At 42.7% G+C, this 22874-nt stretch overlaps 1 protein-coding gene across 1 annotated transcript; it reads left to right on the forward strand.

The window, feature by feature from the left end:
- Positions 1-253: 253 nt before the first annotated feature.
- Positions 254-1054, forward strand: LOC122054663. Its single transcript, XM_042616106.1, has one exon. The coding sequence runs from the start codon at positions 254-256 to the stop codon at positions 1052-1054; it is 801 nt and encodes a 266-aa protein (XP_042472040.1).
- Positions 1055-22874: the final 21820 nt, after the last annotated feature.

The raw sequence follows: 22874 nt of genomic DNA on the forward strand, positions 1-22874 counted from the left end.
AGCTAATGGCGGCGACCTTCGCCGAGTCTTTCTTATTTTCATGATCTAGCGATTAATCTTTTCTATTAATTAGTTAAATTAATTGAATTAGTCTTATTGTAAAGTTTATCAGTAGATGGAAAAAATCTCTCTTTGCTTTATTCTTCTTGCATATTAGTGTGTGTCTTGGGTGTGCTATTCATCGATTCTAAGTCAACATCTGGTATCAGAGCCTTGGTAGTATAGAACACCTAAGAATCCACGATTCTACAAAATGTCGAGCATCCCACCAGTTGTTACGAAGGAGAACGACGGAGTGTCATTTCCCTATCCGATGCTAAGTCCTCACAATTATACTGTGTGGGCAATAAAGATAGAGGCGATTATTGATGCCCAAGAAGTCTGGGAGGCGGTAGAGCCAGTGGAAGGAGCCCAGGTGGATGCAAAGAAGGATAAAAAGGCACGTGCATACATCTTGCAGTGTCTCCCTGAAGACATACTTCTCCATATCACAAAAAAGAAGACGGCGAAGGAAGTCTGGGACATCCTCAAGACGAGGTATCTTGGTAGTGATCGAGTGAAGAAGACACACGTACAAACGTTGAAGAGCGAGTTTGACACCCTCCGGATGAAGGAGACTGATACGATTGATGAGTTTGCTGGCAAACTCAATGCTATGAGCAGTAAGTTCTCCGCTCTTGGTGCCACGCTTGAAGATTCATCTTTGGTAAAGAAGTTGCTCGATTCTATCCCTGATAAGTTCTTCCCTATTGTTGTCGATATTATACAGTTTCACAATCTTGAGACGATACCACTTGAGGAGACTATTGGGCGACTGAAGGCGTACGAGGAACAAACACTACGATTACGTGGCAACACCAACGACACTGAAGGAGAGCTCCTACTTACTCATGTCGCATGGCAAATGCGACATAAGGGGAGCAACGTGGACACTTCGTCAGGAGGCAAGGGGTGTGGGCCTAGCAGCCCTAGTTGTAGCAAATGGCGTGGGCGAGGGCGCGGTCATGGCCGTGGTACGCAGCGCCAAGATAGTGCAGGAGGGCGGCAACAATAGTGGCACTCGAGACAAGAGCCATATAAAGTGATTCAATTGCTAGAAAATGAGGCATTATGCGTCCGAATGCTACAACAAGTGTCGTGATGATGAAGCTCACCTCACTTGCGCCATCGATGAAGAGCCAGCACTGATGATGACTGTGTCTCACGAGGAGTCTCACACTAGGCGTGAGCAGCAGGATATCATTCTACTCAGTGAAGATAGGTTTCTAGCAGAGATGCATTGCAGCGTTAAGAAAGGAGAAGATAAAGACGTCTAGTACCTTGGCAACAGTGCCATCAGCCACATGATTGGCCATCGTGAGAAGTTTCAAGAATTAGATGAAACCATCACCGGGAGGGTGAGGTTTGGCGATGGATCAACCATTGAGATCATGTGCAAGGGGACGGTTGTGTTCGAATGCAAGAACGACGATCAGAAGGCTCTCCATGAGGTATACTACATTCTGAAACTTTGTAGTAATTTCATAAGTCTCGGTCAATTGACAGAAGCTGGGAATGAGGTGCACATGGAAGGAGATATCATGAAGGTGATTGATAGGAGCGGGAAGCTCTTGATGTTGGTAAAGCAAACACAAAATCGCTTGTACAACATAACCTTGAAGACATTTAAGCAAGTCTGTCTCCTAGCAAGCCTAGAAGACCCAACCTGGTTGTGGCATGCAAGGCTCGGACATGTCAATTTCCATGACTTGAAGTTGTTAGGGGAGAAGAAATTGGCGGTTGATGTACCACCATTACCCCAGCCGAACAAGCTTTGCGAGGTGTGTGTGATCGCCAAGCATGCAAGGTCGCCATTCCCGTATCAAGCAAATTTTAGAGCGGAGAAGCCATTGGAACTTCTCCATGCTGATATTTGCGGGTCAATCTCTCCATGTACACTAGCCAATAACAAGTATTTTCTTCTAATTGTTAATGATTTCACAAGGTGGATGTGGGTGTTTATATTGGCAGCAAAGAACGATGCATTTCGAGCATTCAAGAAGTTCAAATTCTTGATAGAGAACAAGACTGAATACAAAATCAGAACACTCCAAATAGACCAGGGCGGTGAGTTTCTATCCACAGAGTTCACTCAGTTCTGTGAAAATGAAGGAATCGAGTGACATCTCATGGCTCCCTATACACCCCAACAGAATGGTGTTGTGGAGCGCTGGAACCACACCGTGATAGCTATGACAAGATCTCTCTTCAAGGGTACACAAATACCGACAAGGTTTTGGGGAGAGTCAGTTAGACATGTTGTCTATCTGTTAAATCATCTCCCAACTAAGGTGCTAGGAGAGCGTACGCTATTTGAAGCTTGAATGGGGAGAAAGTCACATCTCGCCCACTTAAAAGTGTTCAGTTGTGTTGTATTTTTGAAAAATACAGCCTCTCACCTCAAGAAACTTGACGACAGAAGTTCACCCATGGTATACTTGGGTGTCGAGGAAGGCTGCAAAGTTCATCGCCTATTTGATCCAAGGCAAGCAAGCTACAAGTAAGTAGAGATGTGATGTTTCAAGAAAATTGTGAATGGACATGGAATGCAGGTGCCAACAATGAAGAAAAGGTACCAAAATTTATGGTGGTGGATACATTCGACACTGACAAGGTGATTCTTGCAGCAAACATTGAGGTAGGGGCAGAAGATGTCACAACACCGACAATAGGCGTGGTACCCATGACAAGAGCGTCAAGTCCATCTACACCATCATCGAACACCCATGCAGCTTCCTCGCCTTCGATAACAAACTCACCCGAGTCTTATGAAGGGCCAGTCTGTTTTAGATCCATTGCTGATATCTACACCAACACTGAGGAAGTAGTTGGTATTGATGAAGAAGAGGGTGAGGTGATGATGATGATATTTGAAGAGCCGACATGTTATCAAGAAGCTGCAACCGAGGCTTGCTGGTATGAAGCAATGGAGAAAGAGCTGAAATCTAATGAGATGAACAATAATTGGAACCTAACTGAGCTCCCATAAGGCCACAAACCTATCGACTTAAATTGGGTGTTCAAATTGAAGAAAGATTCAGATGGGAAAGTCGTTAAGCACAAAGCAAGATTAGTGGCTAAAGGTTATGTACAAAGACAAGGCATTGACTTTGAAGAAGTATTTGCACCTGTCGCTAGGCTTGACACGATCTGAGTCATTCTTTCACTTGTTGCAAACCAAAGCTGAGAGGTACACCATCTAGATGTGAAGTCAATATTTCTTAATGGAGAGTTAGAAGAAGAAATATATGTCACTCAACCGGAAGGGTTTGAGGTACAAAATCAAAAACATAAGGTGTATAGGTTCTCCAAGGCCTTCTATGGACTCCGGCAAGCTCCACGAGCTTGGAACATGCGACTGAACAGGAGTCTGGAAGAGCTTGGCTTCAAAAAAAGTACTCAAGAATATGCAGTATATACAATATGTGAAGGAGAAGCAAGGATATATGTTGGAGTGTATGTCGACGATTTCATTGTGACAGGAAGAAGCACAAAAAAAGTCAACAAGTTCAAACAATAAATGATGACAGAATTTGATATGAGTGATTTGAGTCTTCTCTCCTACTACTTAGGGATTGAAGTGGAGCAATAGAAGAGCTGAATTTTACTTAGGCAATCAGCTTATGCCAAGAAAATTCTATCTCAGTTCAAGATGACAGACTGCAATGCCATAAAGCATCCAATGGAATTCAAGACACATCTGCATAAAGACTTGGAAGGGACTCCAGTTGACGCCACGGAGTATATGTGCATCATTGGTTGTTTGAGATATTTGTTACACACACGGCCGGGCCTGTCATATTCTGTCAGAATGTCGAGCAGATATATGGAGAGGCCTACAATCATGCATCACAAGGTGATCAAACAGACTCTCAGGTATTCGAAAGGTACAATCCATTTTGGACTTGCTTACATAAAGGGACCCTAGGAAATTGGTGTATTCGGCTACTTGGACAGTGATTTAGCCGGCGATCTCGATGGAAGGAAAAACACAAGTGGAATGGTTGTCTATTTTAGTGAAAGTTTGGTGTCCTGAAACTCACAAAAGTAGAAGATAGTGGCCCTTTCATCTTGTGAGGCCGAGTTCATGGCAGCCACAACTATGGCCTGCCATGCTTTGTGGTTGAGGAGCCTTGCCAGTGAATTAACAGGTGTAAAGTCAAAGCCGGTAACTTTGTTTGTTGACAACAAATCTGCTATAACTCTCATGAAGAATCCGGTATTCCATGGTCGAAGCAAGCGTATAGATACAAAGTTTCATTTTATCAAAGAATGCGTTGAGAAGGGACAGATTATGGTTGAGTTCGTTAATATCGGAGAACGGCGAGCCGATGTATTAACTAAAGCATTGCCAGAAGTGAAGTTAGCTGTCATGCGACAACTACTCGACATTCGTGACTTAGAACCACGTCAGGATTAGGAGGGGTAATGTGAGCATATAATCCGGACATGATAAGTAGTGGTCATATTCTTTTCTCCTTGCATTAGTAGTCTTAATCTTTCCTAGTTTTAAGGGATTAACTAGTGGAATTAGTCTCTCCTATTTTCATGGTTTAGTGATGTTAATCTTTCCTATTAATTAGTTGAATTAGTCTTTTCTTTCATGTATTTAAAGAGTCTCATTGTAAGGTTTCTCAGTAGAAGGAAAAAAAAATCTCTCTTTGCTATATTCCTCTTGCATATTAGTGTGTGCCTTGGGTGTGCTATTCATTGATTCTAAGCCAACACGCTTGCAGGATGAGGTGAGGGACTTCAAGTGGTCCCGAGCCGTGGCTCGGCACATGATCGATGACATCCGATTCCCCGCCGCACCCACGATGAGCGTGTCGCTCGCGATATCGACGAGATGCCAGAGGACGAGTAGGAGGAATTTGGAGACCATTTCAAGCGACATATTGAGAACGTTCAGGCAGTTGAGGAGCCTACCTTTCTGCTCTACTTCAAGGGCATGGTCAGCGAGCACTTATCGAATGGTCGTTTAGTCCATCTCGTCGCCATTGCAGCTATCGTTTGCGATCCTAGTGGAAATTTGTTGCTCAAAATCCAGAAGCCTGTGTCTATCGCGGACGTTGGCATCTACCGCAAGGTAGTGGAAACGGCGGCGCTGATCGAGGGGTTGAACTTCTCCATCTACTCCAAGGACATCGAGACTTCCTTGGGCTACGATCAGTCCACCCTCACCACCATCTCTTTCTTCAAGGACTTCAGTGCCAACGTCGCTCCGGTCTCATCAACAAGGTCATGCTGTCGTGGGTCGTCCTCTCCCTTGGCGCTGCTGTGAACCTCTTCGGCTACCTCATGATCTACCTCGCCATCACTGGCCGCACCGCACCACCCCGCATCTAGCTCATGTGCCTCTTTATCTGTGTCGACGCCAACCCCCAAATGTTCGCCAACATCGGCGCCCTCGTCACCTCCGTCAAGAACTTCTCGGCGATCTGCGACATTGCCATCGGCCTCCTCAAGGGCTTCGTTGGCCTAAACGGTGCCATCACCACGTAGCTCTGCTTCGCCTTCCCTATGATCCTGACCAACGTCTCCTAATACGCCATCATTCTTGTCTCCGTCAACTCCTGGGGCACAGTCACTGGATCTCCACCTCGTCGGCCATCTGGGTGATCTCCACCTCACCGCCGCCACCCTCGCCAACTCCTCGGGCACAGTCATCGGATTTGCTCTCATGGTTGGCTTGAGCGGGGCTCTTGAGACTCTATGCAGCCTAGCATATGGCGCAATGCTCTACAAAATGTTGGGAATATACCTCCAATCCTCAATCATCATCTCCATCTTCTTCTCCATCTTGGTCTCCGTCTCATGGTACTTCTCAGAGCCCATACTCATCTGGCTTCACCAGGAGCCCTAAGTGGCAAATATGGCCGCCTTCTATCTCCAGTGCTTGATCCCAGGCCTTTACGCCTATGCACTCCCACAGTGCATGCTGAGGTTTCTACATACTCAAACAGTTGTGATCCCTTTGGTGGTATGCTCAGTGGTTCCACTTCTTATCCATGTAGGCTTGGCTTATGTTATTGTTCATGTCTTCGAACTTGGGTTTAAGGGCGTTGCACTCTCTGCATCTGTTTCAATCTGGATATCCTTCGTTATGCTAGCGATCTACGTGAAGTACTCCAACAAGTTTAGGTATACTTGGAAGGGCTTCACTGCAGAGGCATTGCACCATAGCGAGTATCTTTCAGGTTCTCACTAATGACGACAAAGATAGCAATTCAGGAGATTCAGTGTTTGATTTTAATTATTGATGATTTATCATGTTTGAATTGTAATCCAAATCATATTTTTTATTATTTCTATATTTATTATTAATATATTTATAAATAATATATTTCCATATTTATTATTATATTTTCTATATATTATCTTGACAATACCTATAAATAGGTGAGTTAGCTTATGACAATTATTAATTAATAATAAAGAAGTAATTGTTTTTCTTTCCTGGTCTCTCTAGTTCTTTTTTATATTTATGTGCTTTCGTATTATGTATTTCAACACTTACGTCGTCCGACCTGTCGGCCTGCAAGCCACGATTGTGTGCCAGCCTATAAGCCATTATTGTATTTCAGGTTGCGAGCCATTGTTGCATTGAGATTTCATGTTGTCCGTCATATCTATGTCGCGTCTGGCTCCGAGGCACCAGATCCAGCTACTCATTCGGTTGATATTTATCTATTCTTCTAGGTCATGAGGACTCAATTAGCGTTACGATCAGTTCATCGATCCACCTGAGGGCGTCCCCCGGGGTCAGGATATGTCACCGTACTCACTTTACATTGCATTTCATTATTCTAGTATCATCTTGTTTCTTATATATTCGTTGGATCTACCTCGAGCATCGGGGCACCAAGGACCAAGGTAACCCGATCGCTGTCTACATATAGCGTTGACCAGATGACTTCGGACGACTTGATCAATATGGAAAACTGCTCATCATACTCTCCATCTCCAGGGCATTATAACTTGGTCAACATTACAATTATATCATTATCAATAATTCCGTTTTCTCATATTTTCAACCAGATCAACTTTTATAATTTCTATTTATATACTTATCAATTTAAGTTATTGTTGAACTCCATAACGTAGGATAGTCATGAGTAGCGTGAGCCGTGGTGAAGAATCGCTACGACAGTAGGACTAATATTAAAATAATATTATCGTACTTGTAATTACTAAGAATATACATCTATGTTTTTTCAATACTATTTAATCCAACCCGTTTTCACTGACCGGCCACTAAGATTTAAATGTTTAAATATTTTACATGTCTAGAACTCATATAGTCATGATATTATTTTATCCCTGGATTAATTTTTAAATTTATTTTTCATCAATCTAAATTAAATTTGGTAAGAATTAATTTGGTAAGATTTAAATGTTTATAATTACATTCTTCCATGAATACTATAATAGGCTATTACAAGCCGCCCAGCCCTGAGTAATATTTGGAAAGATTATGTTCCATGTGTATCGTCATTTCTCCATTATCTTATCAGCTTAGATAGAACATGTTGTCGTTCCTCGGATGGATCTAGCGACTAACGCATGAGATGTTATCATAATGAGATTTGGGGTTCGAATCTCGATAAAAACCGAGATAAATATTTCCTTTATGTACTAATTACTATTCCAAAGGTTAATAGCCGTCCATGATTTATCTCCTCCGTATTAGCCTTGGGACGATTTGACGGAGACGTCGGAGATGAACATATTCATCTTTTTGCCACAATAGATAAGACATGTTGGCCCATTTTAAAAAAAAATTAAAATCAATAATGCATTTTCAGTATTAAATATTTAATTATCTGGATAAAAATTTGCAATAGTTTAAAATCAATATTAAGTCACACTTTTGGAATCAAATTTCATGTATACAGTACAATACAATTATATATATATATATAGAATTGATATCCTACTTACCTTTTCCTATGGAACCATATGGATAAACTCACGTGGTTATTTTTTATCGCTGCCTTCCTATTTTTAATTATTTTTTAAAACCACTTTCTATTTTTCATTAATGAAAAATTTTCTCTTTCATTCGTTCTCGCCGAACTCACCGCGCGTCACCCTCGCGCCTCCTCGCACCGGAATCCGACCGCGAACTCGTCGGAAGCTGATGCGATCGAGTTCGGTCGTGAAGCATCCGGAATCCGGCCGCGATCTCGCCAGATTCCGGGCACGATCGCGACCGGAATCCGGCGCAATCGCAGCCGCATTCCAGCGCGATCGCAGCCGGATTTCGGTCGCGATCGCGTCCGGAATCTGGGGTGATCGCGGTGGATCGCGGCCGGAATCATGTCGTGATCCCCGACGGGTTCACCTCTGGGCTATAGTACGGGTGGGTCCAGGCGGCCGGAGGCCGCCGGCGGTGGGCAGCCCGGTCGACGACGGGCGCAAGGGTGGCTGGCGCGAGGAGGCGAAGCTGTGCGGTGAGTGCGAGAACGAAGGAAAAGAGAAAAGACTGTATTTAAAAAATTAAAAAAAATGACATGACAAGGTCCGTAGCAATCCGTAGGCAATAGTCCGTAGCATAACAAATCTATATATATATATATATATATATATATATTATTAAAACAACTTTATTATTTCATAAATTAAATTTATAACAAAATGAAAATTCAATAAATACTTGAACAGTGTATATCACTGAATTTATAAATTCAGAGTCTACGTAAAAATTAAATATAATTAAAAGACAACAGAGTGCAATGTATTTCTTTATTAATTAATCTTCATGCAGGCACGTGCACGTCAAGCAACCATATGGCGTTCAGGGCGCCGGCACGTCGGGGACCCCAGGAACGGGCGGTGTGAACGGCACAGGAGGTAGAAGCGACGGAATCGGTGGCGGCAGAGCTGAAGGGATGGACAGCGGCGGGAAGGGAATCGGGGGGAGAATCGACGGCAGTGGCGGGAAGGTAATGGGCGGCAAAGGCGGTAAGAAGGTTAAGCCCCTCGCGGCGTGAGCAGAGTAAGCAGAGGTGCAGAAGAGGACGAAGAGGAGCGTGAGGATCGATGTGGCCTTCATTGTCTTTCTCTGAGGAATTTTATCGAGCAGGTGGTGGTTTGCTTGATGCAGGGAATTGCAGCGTATTTATAGGGAGGAGGATGTCATGGTGGCGTTGCACAACCGGAGTAGAGGAGGAGAAGTCACGTAGAATTAGATGATGATCTGTTTGATGCTTCGACGTGTTTATAAATTAATAGATTTCTAAAGATTTTTTTGTAGTTTTTAAAAAGATTTTGTGTAATTTGATATATATATATATATAGTTGCGTCTATTTCACTAATTACCTATTAAGTGTGGGATTGTGTTGCTCACAATGACTCAACGAATTACCTATTAAGCTGCTTGAGCCAATTACCTACTAATTACCTATTAAGCTGCTTGAGCCAATTAGGTATGGTGAATTTTTTAAAAATATTTGATAAAATTATTTGCACCCTTCTTTACAACTAATCGGGTGAAATATATATATTTTTCTGCCACAAACCTTCGTTGAGTCATTGTGAGCAACACAATCCCACACTTAATAGGTAATTAGTGAAATAGATGCAACTATATATATATATATATATCAAATTACACAAAATCTTTTTAAAAACTACAAAAAAATCTTTAGAAATCTATTAATTTATAAACACGTCGAAGCATCAAACAGATCATCATCTAATTCTACATGACTTCTCCTCCTCTACTCCGGTTGTGCAACGCCACCATGACATCCTCCTCCCTATAAATACGCTGCAATTCCCTGCATCAAGCAAACCACCACCTGCTCGATAAAATTCCTCAGAGAAAGACAATGAAGGCCACATCGATCCTCACGTTCCTCTTCGTCCTCTTCTGCATCAAGCTACTATGGCCAATCCGTCTCCACCAACTAGCTAGCAGCCAGTTGGACACTTTCAATCTCATTATTGTTTAATAATTTTGTATTAGTCATTGTGCGCACGCGCATATGTAATATAATATACGAATATAATATACATAAATTAATATCTTAGATTTATAAATTAGACTTAGTTAGGGTATATTAGGCCTATGCAGTAGTACAATATAAGGGCGACGCTTGAGAATATCCTACCAGTAAATTATCATCACGGACTCTTCATCATAAAAAATTAATTTTTTTATAAGATATTAAAATGCAAAGAACAGATACTACATTTAATCTTAGTCAAAAGACAGACAAATGTATATTTTCTAACGTTACTGATCGAAGTTATTTATAGAAATTTCTCTGCTCACGGTGTTGTTAATCCTAAGATGTGTGACTAAATAGAACCATGACAATGTACATTTTTTATATAAAAATAATTTAAAAAATTACTAATAAGCTTTAAAATTATTTCCAATGTAAAAAGAAAAAAATATTAACATAATTATATTTTATACTTCATTAAAATTAGTTTAATTAGTTATTTAAGGTTAGATTTTTAATTAAATAGTAAGATGTTTCGGATCAATTTTCAAATAATTATCATTGTACACACACAAAGCAAATATATTGTCACCCTTCGTGTGTGACTGTGTGTCACTTCCACCTTGGTAGTGTCCAGTTAGTGTTTTTCTAGTTTTTTTTTTTGAGCTATCTTCATTGCCCTTTCCCCTCTTGACATTCTTCGAAGTTAGGTTTTCTCCTCGATGTCGTCCTCACTGCCACCTAAGTGCACCGTCATCAGATGTCATTCATCACCGTGAAGCGAAGGTTTTTTCCTTGCTATGAGGCCCCTCCCTCTCTGCCACCTATGGGCACCGTCGTCGGATGTCGATCCTTGTCTAGTGAGCTTTCTCCTGAATGTTTAGGATTTTGTTGTGCATCTTCTTCTCCCAATCTTCTTTTTCATACTTTTAAACTATTTTTTTCATATCAAAATAAAAATAAATACTTTCTCGGCAATTCCAGTGGATCCCCTAAAACTTAATTTGATGCGATCTTGATCTTGATCTTGATATGAAGAAGAATATTTTTAATAGCCCTTCGTATGAAGAAGAAAATGAAAAAATAGAACTTGAAATAATGATTGCATCAATTTGACCAATGCTTTCTTTTATGTCTATTTGATTTAGAATGTGTTTGTGGTTATATATTGATATGTAGAGCTCCACTTCATTAATCTGAATCTGATATTCCCTAGCAATGGATGAAATTGATGGTGAAAGGGAGCTATACATCTTCAAGCTATAGATGATCGAAAGCTATAAATTGAAATGAAAGTCTTATCACTAGAGATGCACAAGAAGATTGATTTAATACAAAGATAAACAATAACAAGAAAAACAATATGACAAATGAAGTTATTTGGAAAAAATTTGTATACTTTAAATAAAGACATATATATCAAATGCGGTGGAATAAACATGCAAAAGATGATCAACAGACAAGGGAAAGAACATGTTGTGAAGTTAGAACTGGTTGTCAGTAAAAGATTTCACTTGTCAAGGAATAAATTGGACCTAATTGGGTTGTCCAATACTTTAAGGAAAGTCATAATCACCCACCCTTGACTCTTTCAAAGATATATATAGTTGCTATGCTCGAACGTAATGTTTCGATAGTAAAGAAAACATTGACTCAATAGTTTTCAGAGACTAATGTGCTAACTTGTCAATAAATACGGTTATCGAAGATAAATTTTGGAGGGCCTAAGCGGGTAGGTTGTATAAATAGATATATTAGAAAATTTGAAAAAGAGCTAAGCGATGAACAAAGGGTATTAATACTTAAATATTGATCGAGTTATTTGCATCTGAGAAAGAGAAGAATTCAGTTTTTTCTTTGATTATAGGACTGATTTAGATAACAGATATAGTAGGTGTTTTTAGGCAGATCATGTATCAAGGATGACATATAGTTTATTTAGTTATGTAGTTGTATTTAATACAATATTTATCACCAACTAATATGGGTTAATTTTACACTATTTGTATAAATTAATCATCATCATTAGATAATTATTTTTGGTTGTAGTTTTATAAGTGATGAGAAAACTGAATATTTTATTTGACTGCTTAATAAGTTTAGAAGTCATGCCTAAAAGTGCACTAAATGTGATCATTCCTATCAAGATCCTGCTATGACGAAAGTCATTGCTCAAGTTTTTTCTCAGACAATGCATCAATATTGTTTGCTGCACATACTGAACAAATTCCTAGCTAGATAAATTGCACCATTTGAGACTTTTTTCGTGACTACTATCAAAGCATAAAAAATGTCATTAGAAATTCTACAACACTTGATGAATTTGATGAAAAGGGCAAATATATAAAATCAAAGAAAATGTACAAATCATACAATGACCAAGGGTCCCTTCTCATGTTATGTCTAATGAAAAGTCAGATCTGAGAAGGTATTTGAAGTATGATACAAATACACACATATGTACCATCACTCTCTCTTTCTGTGTATCTACCATCAGAAGTGTTTTGGTTGATTACCCATCTTTCATACACATCACGGGGGATCAGGCATCGACCAGACTCTGTTATCAATGTCAATCATCCACCTCCTACAACCACGTTTATACCGCATATAGTCCAAAATCCTCTTTGTCTATCCTCCACCCCTAGGGGTCAAGTTCCTCAAATCTCCAGTTGAGGCTAAACTGAAAGCTAAAAGATGTGTGCACATATGCTTATGTTCACTCCTCCCTTGGCCCTAGCCGTTACCTAGGGTTTTCTACCTATATCAGCATACAATGACTCCAAGCTACATCTGGGTCATCATCTCCCATTCACTTTTAGCAAGTGATCAACTATCAATGAATTTGATCTTTATCATGAACTATTTACTGTGGACTAGATAGATCATTATGTTGGATTGAGCATTCCCGAGCCACCAAGCGAAACTTGTAGTTTCTTGGTCATGACCCGCAAAAGTTAAAGTTCCATTAAGAGTGTTTCCACATGGTAGAACCTCCTTAGTGAATATAAGTTTTCATGAGGCTATATCTATTCACCCTTTTAGGTTTTTTGGCAAAGCCTCAGCCATAAATAGATTTGGAACATCTTTACCGTAAGCCATTTACTGTGGACTATATAGATCATTCTTAGATGGATTTATTCACCTATACATCAACATCAACAGTGCATAGCTCTCACAATACCTGGCAGACCTGTTAATGTACACTCTCTAACATACCGTGGTCTCACTCCTCACTAGCTCAATGTATACATTCTTAGAATAGGTGCTTGATGACCCTCCAAACATGCTGACGAGATACTCCCCAAAGAACACTCCATCCAATATAGCCCACTCCTCTAGATATTGATATGTATGTCTGCAACCATCGCCGGTGTCAATGACACGGTATCCTTGTCCTCTGCTGCTAATGTGGTCTGCATGTATCTGAAGTATCAAAGTCTGCATGTGTCTGAACAGGTGGTAATCTCGCTAGTTGTATCACAATCCATCTTCTGCTAGCACGGCGCCTCACGATCCCCGTGACTACTACTTCAAGGCCCACGATCCCTTGGACCATTTTGATTGAGAAATCCACTAAATTCTCTTTCATTTTTATCATAGAAGCTTACTCTAGAGTTGATTTTAAGTAGTAGGGTCCCAACTGTTAGAGTGTATACTAAAAGCCTAGCTTTTGTAAACATTTATTTTGATATAAAGAATCACATTGATAAAAAATGTCTACATTTATGCTAAGTGTAGTTGTTCAATTAATTTATATTGTAGATAACATGATGTGTGGTGTCACACACAGAAGATCATGTTATCGGTTCTTTATAAATTATAAACAGTAGCTCGTCGCGACTAAAATGGAAAGGAACGAATCATTGGAATAGTCGTAGTGTAATTAAGTATAAGTTTATCTTGACTAATAAATTACACTAGTACACTCTGAGTGTATTGAGCAGAACCATTTAACGTAAGTTCTTTTTATACTGACTTAATAAAAGAACAAGACCTAAGTTATTATGGAAGTGTGTGCTCTTAATCCTAATATAATAACAAGCACATATATTTAGTATTTATTTCTTTGACTTATCAAAGGGTGAGATTTAGCTCGGTAAATCAATAGGGCCGATAAGTTGAGAAATTATATTACTTATAGTGTATGTTGTTGATTATAAAAGGAAGCTATGTCCTAGTAATTTAGGTTGATAATGTCCCCAAGGGGAGCTCATAAGGATTGTTATGTTAAACCTTGCAAGTGGACTTAGTCCGACATGATGATAAGGTTGAGTGGTACTACTCTTGGACTGAGATATTAATTAAGTGAGTTGTCAGTGACTCATTTAATTAGTGGACATTCGATATCTTAAACACAAGGAGACTAACACACTCATAATAAGAAGGAGTCCAAAATGTAATTTGGGATTGGTGCTGTAGTTCAATAATAATTCTTTAGTGGTATGAATTATTATTGATGAAATTACGTTGGGTGTTCGGGGCGAACACAGGAAGCTTATTTTCATCGGGAGACCAAAACCAATTCCTCCTCTCGGTCCCTATTGTAGCCTCTTGTATATAGAAAATTATACCCACCTATACCCACCTCCTTACCCAACCTAAAGGGGCTGGCCAAGCAAGCTTGGAGTCCAAGCTTGGGTCGGTCAAGCAAAGGGTTGAGCTAAGTTGGAAGTGGTCGACCCTAGCTTGGAGCCCAAGCTTGGTGGCCGGCCATATAAAAAATTAAAAGGTTTTTTATTTTAAAATCTTTCCTAATGTGGAAGCCATGATTTAAAAGAGAGTTTAAAAATTAAATATTTTCTTTTATAGCTTTCTAAAAAAGATTAAGAGAAATATTAGATATCTTTCCTTATTTGTAGTTACAAGGAAGATTTTAATTTTGTAGAAAACTTTCCTTTTTAGAAATCATCCACATGTTTTAATAGAGAGATTTTAATTTATAAAATTTCCTTTTATAACCAATCATGAAGAGAAAAATTATTAGAGAAATTTTTATTAAAAATTTTTGGAAACAAATTAGGAAGTTTTAATTCTTGTGTTGTTAAAACTTTCCTTGTTTGGAGCTATGAGGTGACCAACCATATTGTTTAAGAAAAGGAAATTGGTTTTAATCAATTAAAAATTTTATTTTCATGGCAAAGAAATAAGGAAGGTTTTATTTAAATTTTCCTTATTTTACAAGACCAACGATTATAAAAGAGGGGGTAGGAGTGCCTTCATAAGACACAACTCTATTCTAGTTTCTTCCCTCTCTTCCTTGGTGGTGGTCGGCCCTAGACCTTGCTCTTCTCCTCTTCTCTTCTTCTTTAGTGGCCGGTTTCATCCCTCTCTTGGAGCTCTTGTTGGTGGCCGATTCTAGCTAGGAGAAGAAGGAGAGAAAGGAGGTTTTATTTCTAGCATCCCTTGGAGCTTGGTGGTGGTGGCCGAAACTCTTCATCTCAAGGAGAGGAGTTTGGCTGAAACTTGCTAGGAGGAAGAAGAAGGGTTTGGGCGGTTCTCATCTCGGTAGATTGTTGCCCACACAACGTTCGAGATAAGAATAGGAATACGGTAAAAGATCAAGAGGTTATTGCTTACAAAGAAAGGTATAACTAGTAATTGTTTTCCGCATCATACTAGTTTTCTTTGTATGAATTCCAAACACAAGAGGCTAGTGATTCTAGATTTTTGGATTAGATATTCGAAGTTGTGTTTCTTTTGTTATGTTTTTTTGAATTTGTAATTCGATTGTACCTTTTGGTTAAACCTAGAGTTATATAAGGAAATTAAATATTAGATTTCTTTAAAAGGCTTTGTCTAGGCGGTGGTCGATGCTCCCATACCCAAGAAGGCCTAGTGCCTCGACATGCAGTCCAGGAAGCCAATTATAGAAATTAATATTTAATTGAATTTATAACATAGGTGGATTTAGATCAATAATGTTAAGCATCATTTGCGATCCAAGTCTAAACCATTAAGAACATATAAGTTAAATTTGGAATCAATAATGTTAAGTTCCGTTTACGATTCCAAATTTAATTTTTAAAGAACACAATAGGTTGTTAGGATAGGTTCGACATTTGTATAAAATTTTTGTACAGTGGAACTAGTACGATCTTCCTAGGATTAACCAACACCAACTTAATAGATGTAAGGAGACGACAAAACAAAATCAAGTTGGAGCTTGTAGAAAAATGGATGAAGAGAGCACTAATTGAAGACTTCTTTTATAGGGTATTGAGGGCACCTCAGGTGAAGCTCATTCGATCTATGGACATTAGCATCTATCCACTCCAGTGCGCCTTAAGTGGATTTGAGGCCCCACTAATGAGTGGACTCAGGGCACCTCTATACAACCAAGGTGCCTCCATTATTGAAACTGCATCCTTGAAGTTTATCTATTTTGGGGTGCCTGTAAATCATTTGGCGTGCCTCATTCGGAGCACCTTCAATCAGTCGAGGTGCCTTGAATACTGTTAATCCCAACTTGATTTTTTATTTTGAACTTTTGCAAAACAAAGTTAGAACAAATAATAAAAGATATGAATTATATCTTGTCTAACCACAACTAGGATCTAGTCTTAATCTTAACTTAAAATTTTAAAATAGATCTAAGTTGGACCAGCACCTACAGTCCCACTGGACTTGTTCCTCACTGAATCTTTCTCCTCTAGTTGTTTACTTGACTTACCATTTACAAAATCACTTGGCTTGATGTCTGATCTCCTAACCCACCAGGTATTCCTGTTAGATTTTTCATCTGGACTTCAGCTAGTTATCGAGTCCCAACTAGACTTCCTGCTAGATATCCGATTGTCACTGACCTATCGGGACTTCATAACAGCTAACTGGCCCTCTTTGTTGGAACCCCAATGTTGTTTTGGTGTGATCAACAAGTTAAGCTAGGTCCTGTATGTTGTTAACCTTGTGTCTAAGTGTGCAGGAGCTTAGGAGCATAGGGGGTCGAGCGGAAGACGTATCTAGCGAGAAGGATGACACGCGGTGCATCCGATGGACGAGGCGCTTTGGAAGAGTACACCGGTAGACGAGAAGGAAGCGTGCGGTTGTTCCGAGGGACGAAAGCCCGAGCAGAAGACTGGTCGAGGAGCAAGAGACGCAGCTAGCGAGAAGGTCGGCACGGGGTGCGACCGAGGGATGAAGACTGCAGATGAGTACGCTGGCGGACGAGAAGGAAGCACGCGGCGATTCCAAGGGATGAGAAGCCGGAGCGGAAGCCTGCTCGAGAAGGTCGGGAGTTTGGTTCGGGTGAGCCCTTTTCTGGAAGACCGAGATCACCCAAGCGAGCATATCCGGAGTTGAAGACCCGGACCGAGGCGAACTGGACCGGAGTAGAGGACTTGGATGAAAATGTCAACTAGTGTTGACTTTATAGCTCGGGGCGCCCGGAATGCTTCCGGGTGCCCGAACTTGAACTTTGACCAGGATCGCGTCAATCACGATCTGAACATTGGGGGATAAAGTTTTATCCCCCTCAGGGCGTCTGGAACCCTTCGGGGCGCCCGAAATTTATAGCCTTGGTCAAGAAGCTTTTCATTCAATTCCAAGCAATTCATTTCCAACACTTCTACACTCAATTTCTATATTAGCTTCTTTATTTGTGCGCTTAATTGTTGTAAGAGGCTTCTCCGCGTGAAGGAGATAGTTAGTATGACATTTTCCTTGGATTAACAACCTCCTCGGCTGTAACCAAGTAAATCCTCTTGCCTCTTCTTTTCTGTTTATTGCTTTTACATTTTATGCAAGTGTTCTGTTAAAAGATTGAGAAGGGTTGTGCTTTTGTTTTTGCAGGCTATTCAACCCCCCTTCTAGCCAGCCCAACGGTCCAACAAGTGGTATCAAAGCCAAGACGCTTCAGGAGGACTAACCGCCTATCGAAGCAAAGACGATGGTCGGACCGAGCATCTACCCGCCAAAGTTCGAAGGGGATTTTTGTGGGATCTCGGGAAAATTTTATTAATAGGGTTATTTGAGGAATAGCCTTATAAAATTTTTCCGGAATTTTTAGGAATTTTTTGGGAAATTTTTGGATCTCGTACGGAGGGTTTTGAGGGGATCGATCGGCGGGTGCAGATAAAGCCTGTTTGGGATACACATTTAAGTGGGAATTGATTGAGATTTAACTTAGGGTTTAATTGATTAAAAACCTAAGTTAAATCAACCTTTTTAAAAAAAAAACCCAAACGCCGATCCTTCACCCGAACCTCTCTTTCCCCGATTTCCCTGACCCTTTCCTCTCTCTGTTCCTCGCGAACCACCGACGCTGACGGAAATCTCCATCTGGGGTTGTCCACATCGCATCGCCAGAGGACTAGGTCGCCAGTGTTGGTGCGGTTAGCACTAAGGATTTAACCCAGGTTTTGATGAATGACAAATACGTTAAGTTAGGTTTATTGTTGATCTAACACTCTGATCGAGTGTGCAGGATAAGTCCAGACAGGTCGACGGGCTGACCAGATGTCTGGCAAGAAGTCCAGCTAGGTCGACGGGCTGACCAGATAGCTGGCACGAAGTCCAAGCGGGTCGACGGGCTGACCGGACGCTTGGCAAGAAGTCCAGCTAGGTCAACGGGTTGACCGGATAGCTGGCGAGAAGTCCAGACGGGTCGAAGGGCTGACCGGACGTCTGGCAGGTAAGTAAGGTAAGTCACTGGAGGGGAGTGATTGCGAGGAAGCGTTTCCAGAAAGGGAACATTAGGCGTCGATCCGGCTTAGATCCATTTCGGATATCTAAGTCGAGATCGTGACTAGATTCCGATCTCGGAAAGACGGAATCTAAGTCATACTTTTTCTGTTAATTCATTGTGCTAACAATCTGTGTTGCAGGGTATATTTTGCCTCGGACTAACCTTGTTTTGCAGGAGAAGGAATCTCTGGAAAAAGGTGGTCCGGGCGCCCGGAGGTAAGTTTTATCCTCCGCGTCGCCTCGCCGTGTGGAGCATCCTGACTAGACTTGCTACGTCGCACCAGGGCGCCCGGAGCAGCATATAAAAGAAGCCCCAGGGGTGGAGCTTCAAACACACATATCTCAGAATTCCCAGATTGCTTTGCTGCTCTGTGCTCCAGCGACGCTAACAAAGCTTCGACAACGCACCCTTGCTCCTTAAGTTTTCTTTTCTGTCGGTACAGCTTTGTGCTTTGTTTCATTAGCATTTCTTGTACTCTTTTTGTAATCACATTCGAATTGATAGTGATTGCCCAACGAAAGTGGTCAAGGACCACGGGCCTTCGAGTAGGAGTCGTCACAGGCTCCGAACGAAGTAAAATCAATTGTGTTCATTTACTTTTCCGCTGCGTACTTTTACACTCGAGTTTTCGAATCGATATTCACCCCCCTCTATCGAACGATCACGGTCCTACAAGTGGTATCAGAGCCGGTACCGCTCTGATTTGGTGCAACCACCAATCAGACAGGGGGTGAAAAAATTAAATTTTTTTTTCCCGGTTTTCAGTTTTACGTTTAATTTCAAACTGGTATTTTTACTTGCTTTGAATTTTTTTCCCGTTGCAATTAAATCTAAATTGGTGCAACACCAATTTAGATACTTCTATTATTTTTCTTCTTCCGCACTACTAATCCAAGACTAAGTCTTGGGATTTTTGTTTTTCTTTTCTTTCTTCTGTGCGCAGGACTAAAATGTCTCAGACAGAAGGATTCAGCACAGTACGACCTCCACTCTTCAACGGGGATGATTTTCCGTACTGGAAGAAGCGCATGGAGGTTTACCTCAAAACAAACTTCGACCAGAGGATGAGCGTTACGAGACCCTATAAAATTCTAGCAGACAACTCCGGAAATAAACTGGATCCTGAAGACTGGACAACAGATTTGAAGAAAAAGGCGTCAACAGAAAATAAAGCGATCAACACTCTACAGTGCGGATTAACAAGAGAAGAACTGAACAGAGTCGGTCCACACAAAAACGCTAAAGAGCTGTGGGACAAATTGATCGAGCTGCACGAGGGAACGAGCGACGCCAAGGTAACAAAACGAGACCTGCTTTTAAATAAAATTCTTAATATAAAAATGCAGGAAGGTGAAACGGTGAATCAGCTCCACGCGAGGATCAAGGACATCCTCAACGGGCTTCATGCGATAGGCCACCAGATGGAAAATAGAGACTTAATAAGGTACGCATTAAATGTTTTTCCACGTAATAGTTTGTGGGCATCAATCGTAGATGCCTACAAAATTTCTAAAAATCTTTCTAAGCTAAAACTAGACGAGCTTTTCTGTGAATTAGAATTACATGAAAAAACTAATGCCGGAGTCGAGAAAGGTATAGCTTTATAGCCGGTCGGCGCGGCTCTCGATCTTTAACGACGGAGCTCGTCGGCGCGGATAATTATAGCCGGTCGGCGCGGCTCTCGAATTTTAACGACGGAGCTCGTCGGTGCGGATATTTATAGCCGGTCGGCGCGACTCTCGATCTTTAACGACGGAGCTCGTCGGCGCGGATATTTCTAGCCGGTCGGCGCGGCTCTCGATCTTTAACGACGGAGCTCGTCGGCGCGGCTCTCGATCTTTAACGACAGAGCTCGTCGGTCTTCCGCTCGGACGTTTATAGACGCCGGCTCGTCTCCCGGTTTCCCGGCCGGAGGGTTTATAGACGCCGGACCGTCTCTCGATTTTTAACGTCGGAGCTCGACGGCGCAGATATTTATAGCCGGTCGGCGCGGCTCTCGATCTTTAACGACGGAGCTCGTCGGCGCGGATATTTATAGCCGGTCGGCGCGGCTCTCGATCTTTAACGACGGAGCTCGTCGGCGCGGATATTTATAGCCGGTCGGCGCGGCTCTCGATCTTTAACGACAGAGTTCGTCGGTCTTCCGCTCGGACGTTTATAGACGCCGGCTCGTCTCCCGGTTTCCCGGCCGGAGGGTTTATAGACGCCGGACCGTCTCTCGATTTTTAACGTCGGAGCTCGACGGCGCGGATATTAATAGCCGGTTGGCGCGGCTCTCGATCTTTAACGACGGAGCTCTTCGGCGCGGATATTTATAGCCGGTCGGTGCAGCTCTCGCTCTTTAACGACGGAGCTAGTCGGCGCGGATATTTATAGTCGGTCGGCGCGGCTCTCGATCTTTAACGACGGAGCTCGTCGGCGCGGATATTTATAGCCGGTCGGCGCGGCTCTCGATCTTTAACGATGAAGCTCGTCGGCGTGGATATTTATAGCCGGTCGACGCGGCTCTCGATCTTTAACGACGGAGCTCGTCGGCGCGGATATTTATAGCCGGTCGGCGCGGCTCTTGATCTTTAACGACGGAGCTCGTCGGCGCGGATATTTATAGCCGGTCGGCGCGACTCTCGATCTTTAACGACGGAGCTCGTCGGCGCGGATATTTATAGCCGGTCGGCGCGGCTCTCGATATTTAACGACGGAGCTCGTCGGCGCGGATATTTATAGCCGGTTTACGCGGCTCTCGATCTATAAAGACGGAGCTCGTCGGTCTTCCGCTCGGACGTTTATAGACGTCGGCTCGTCTCCCGGTTTCCCGGCCGGAGGGTTTATAAACGCCGGACCGTCTCTCGATTTTTAACGTCGGAGCTCGACGGCGCGGATATCTTCCGCTCGGACGTTTATAGACGCCGGCTCGTCTCTCGGTTTCCCGGCCGGAGGGTTTATAGACGCCGGACCGTCTCTCGATTTTTAACGTCAGAGCTCGACGGCGCGGATATTTATATCCGGTCGGCGCGGCTCTCGATCTTTAACGACGGAGCTCGTCGGTCTTCTGCTCGGGGATTTATAGACGCCGGCTCGTCTCCCGGTTTCCCGGCCGGAGGGTTTATAGACGTCGGACCGTCTCTCGATTTTTAACGATGGAGCTCGTCGGCGCGGATATTTATAGCCGGTCGGCGCGGCTCTCGATCTTTAACGACGGAGCTCGTCGGCGCGGATATTTATAGCCGGTCGGCGCGGCTCTCGATCTTTAACGACGGAGCTCGTCGGCGCGGATATTTATAGCCGGTCGGCGCGGCTCTCGATCTTTAATGACGGAGCTCGTCGGTCTTCCGCTCGGACGTTTATAGACGCCGGCTCGTCTCCCGGTTTCCCGGCTGGAGGGTTTATAGACGCCGGAGTCGGCGCGGATATTTATAGACGCCGGCGCGTCTCTCGATCTTTAACGACGGAGCTCGTCGGCGCGGATATTTATAGCCGGTCGGCGCGGCTCTCGATCTTTAACGACGGAGCTCGTCGGCGCGGCTTTCGATCTTTAACGACGGAGCTCGTCGGTCTTCCGCTCGGACGTTTATAGACGCCGGCTCGTCTCCCGGTTTTCCGGCCGGAGGGTTTATAGACGCCGGACCGTCTCTCGATTTTTAACGTCGGAGCTCGACGACGCGGATATTTATAGCCGGTCGGCGCGGCTCTCGATCTTTAACGACGGAGCTCGTCGACGTGGATATTTATAGCCGGTCGGCGCGGCTCTCGATCTTTAACGACGGAGCTCGTCGGCGCGGATATTTATATCCGGTCGGCGCGGCTCTCGATCTTTAACGACGGAGCTCGTCGGCGCGGATATTTATAGCCGGTCGGCGCGGCTCTCGATCTTTAACGACGGAGGTGGTCGGCACGGATATTTATAGCCGGTCGGCGCGGCTCTCGATCTTTAACGACGGAGCTCGTCGGTCTTCCGCTCGGACGTTTATAGACGCCGGCTCGTCTCCCGATTTCCCGGCCGGAGGGTTTATAGACGCCGGACCGTCTCTCGATTTTTAACGTCGGAGCTCGACGGGCTTTTAAGCCTAATTTGGACAACGTTTACCTGGCCGAACGGCACAGGGTCTTCGGAATTGAGCCTTTGGCTCGTACAATATACCTCCGGCTGAGCAGCTCGGGGCCTTCGTCGTCGAGCGCTTGGCTCAGATAATTTACC

Source organism: Zingiber officinale, chromosome 3B, assembly GCF_018446385.1.
Source record: "Zingiber officinale cultivar Zhangliang chromosome 3B, Zo_v1.1, whole genome shotgun sequence".
In the NCBI taxonomy this organism is placed as follows: Eukaryota; Viridiplantae; Streptophyta; class Magnoliopsida; order Zingiberales; family Zingiberaceae; genus Zingiber; species Zingiber officinale.

What these genes read in the sequence shown, in the direction of transcription:
- LOC122054663 (XM_042616106.1), top strand. Translation starts at nt 254, where the DNA reads ATGTCGAGCATCCCACCAGTTGTTACGAAGGAGAACGACGGAGTGTCA.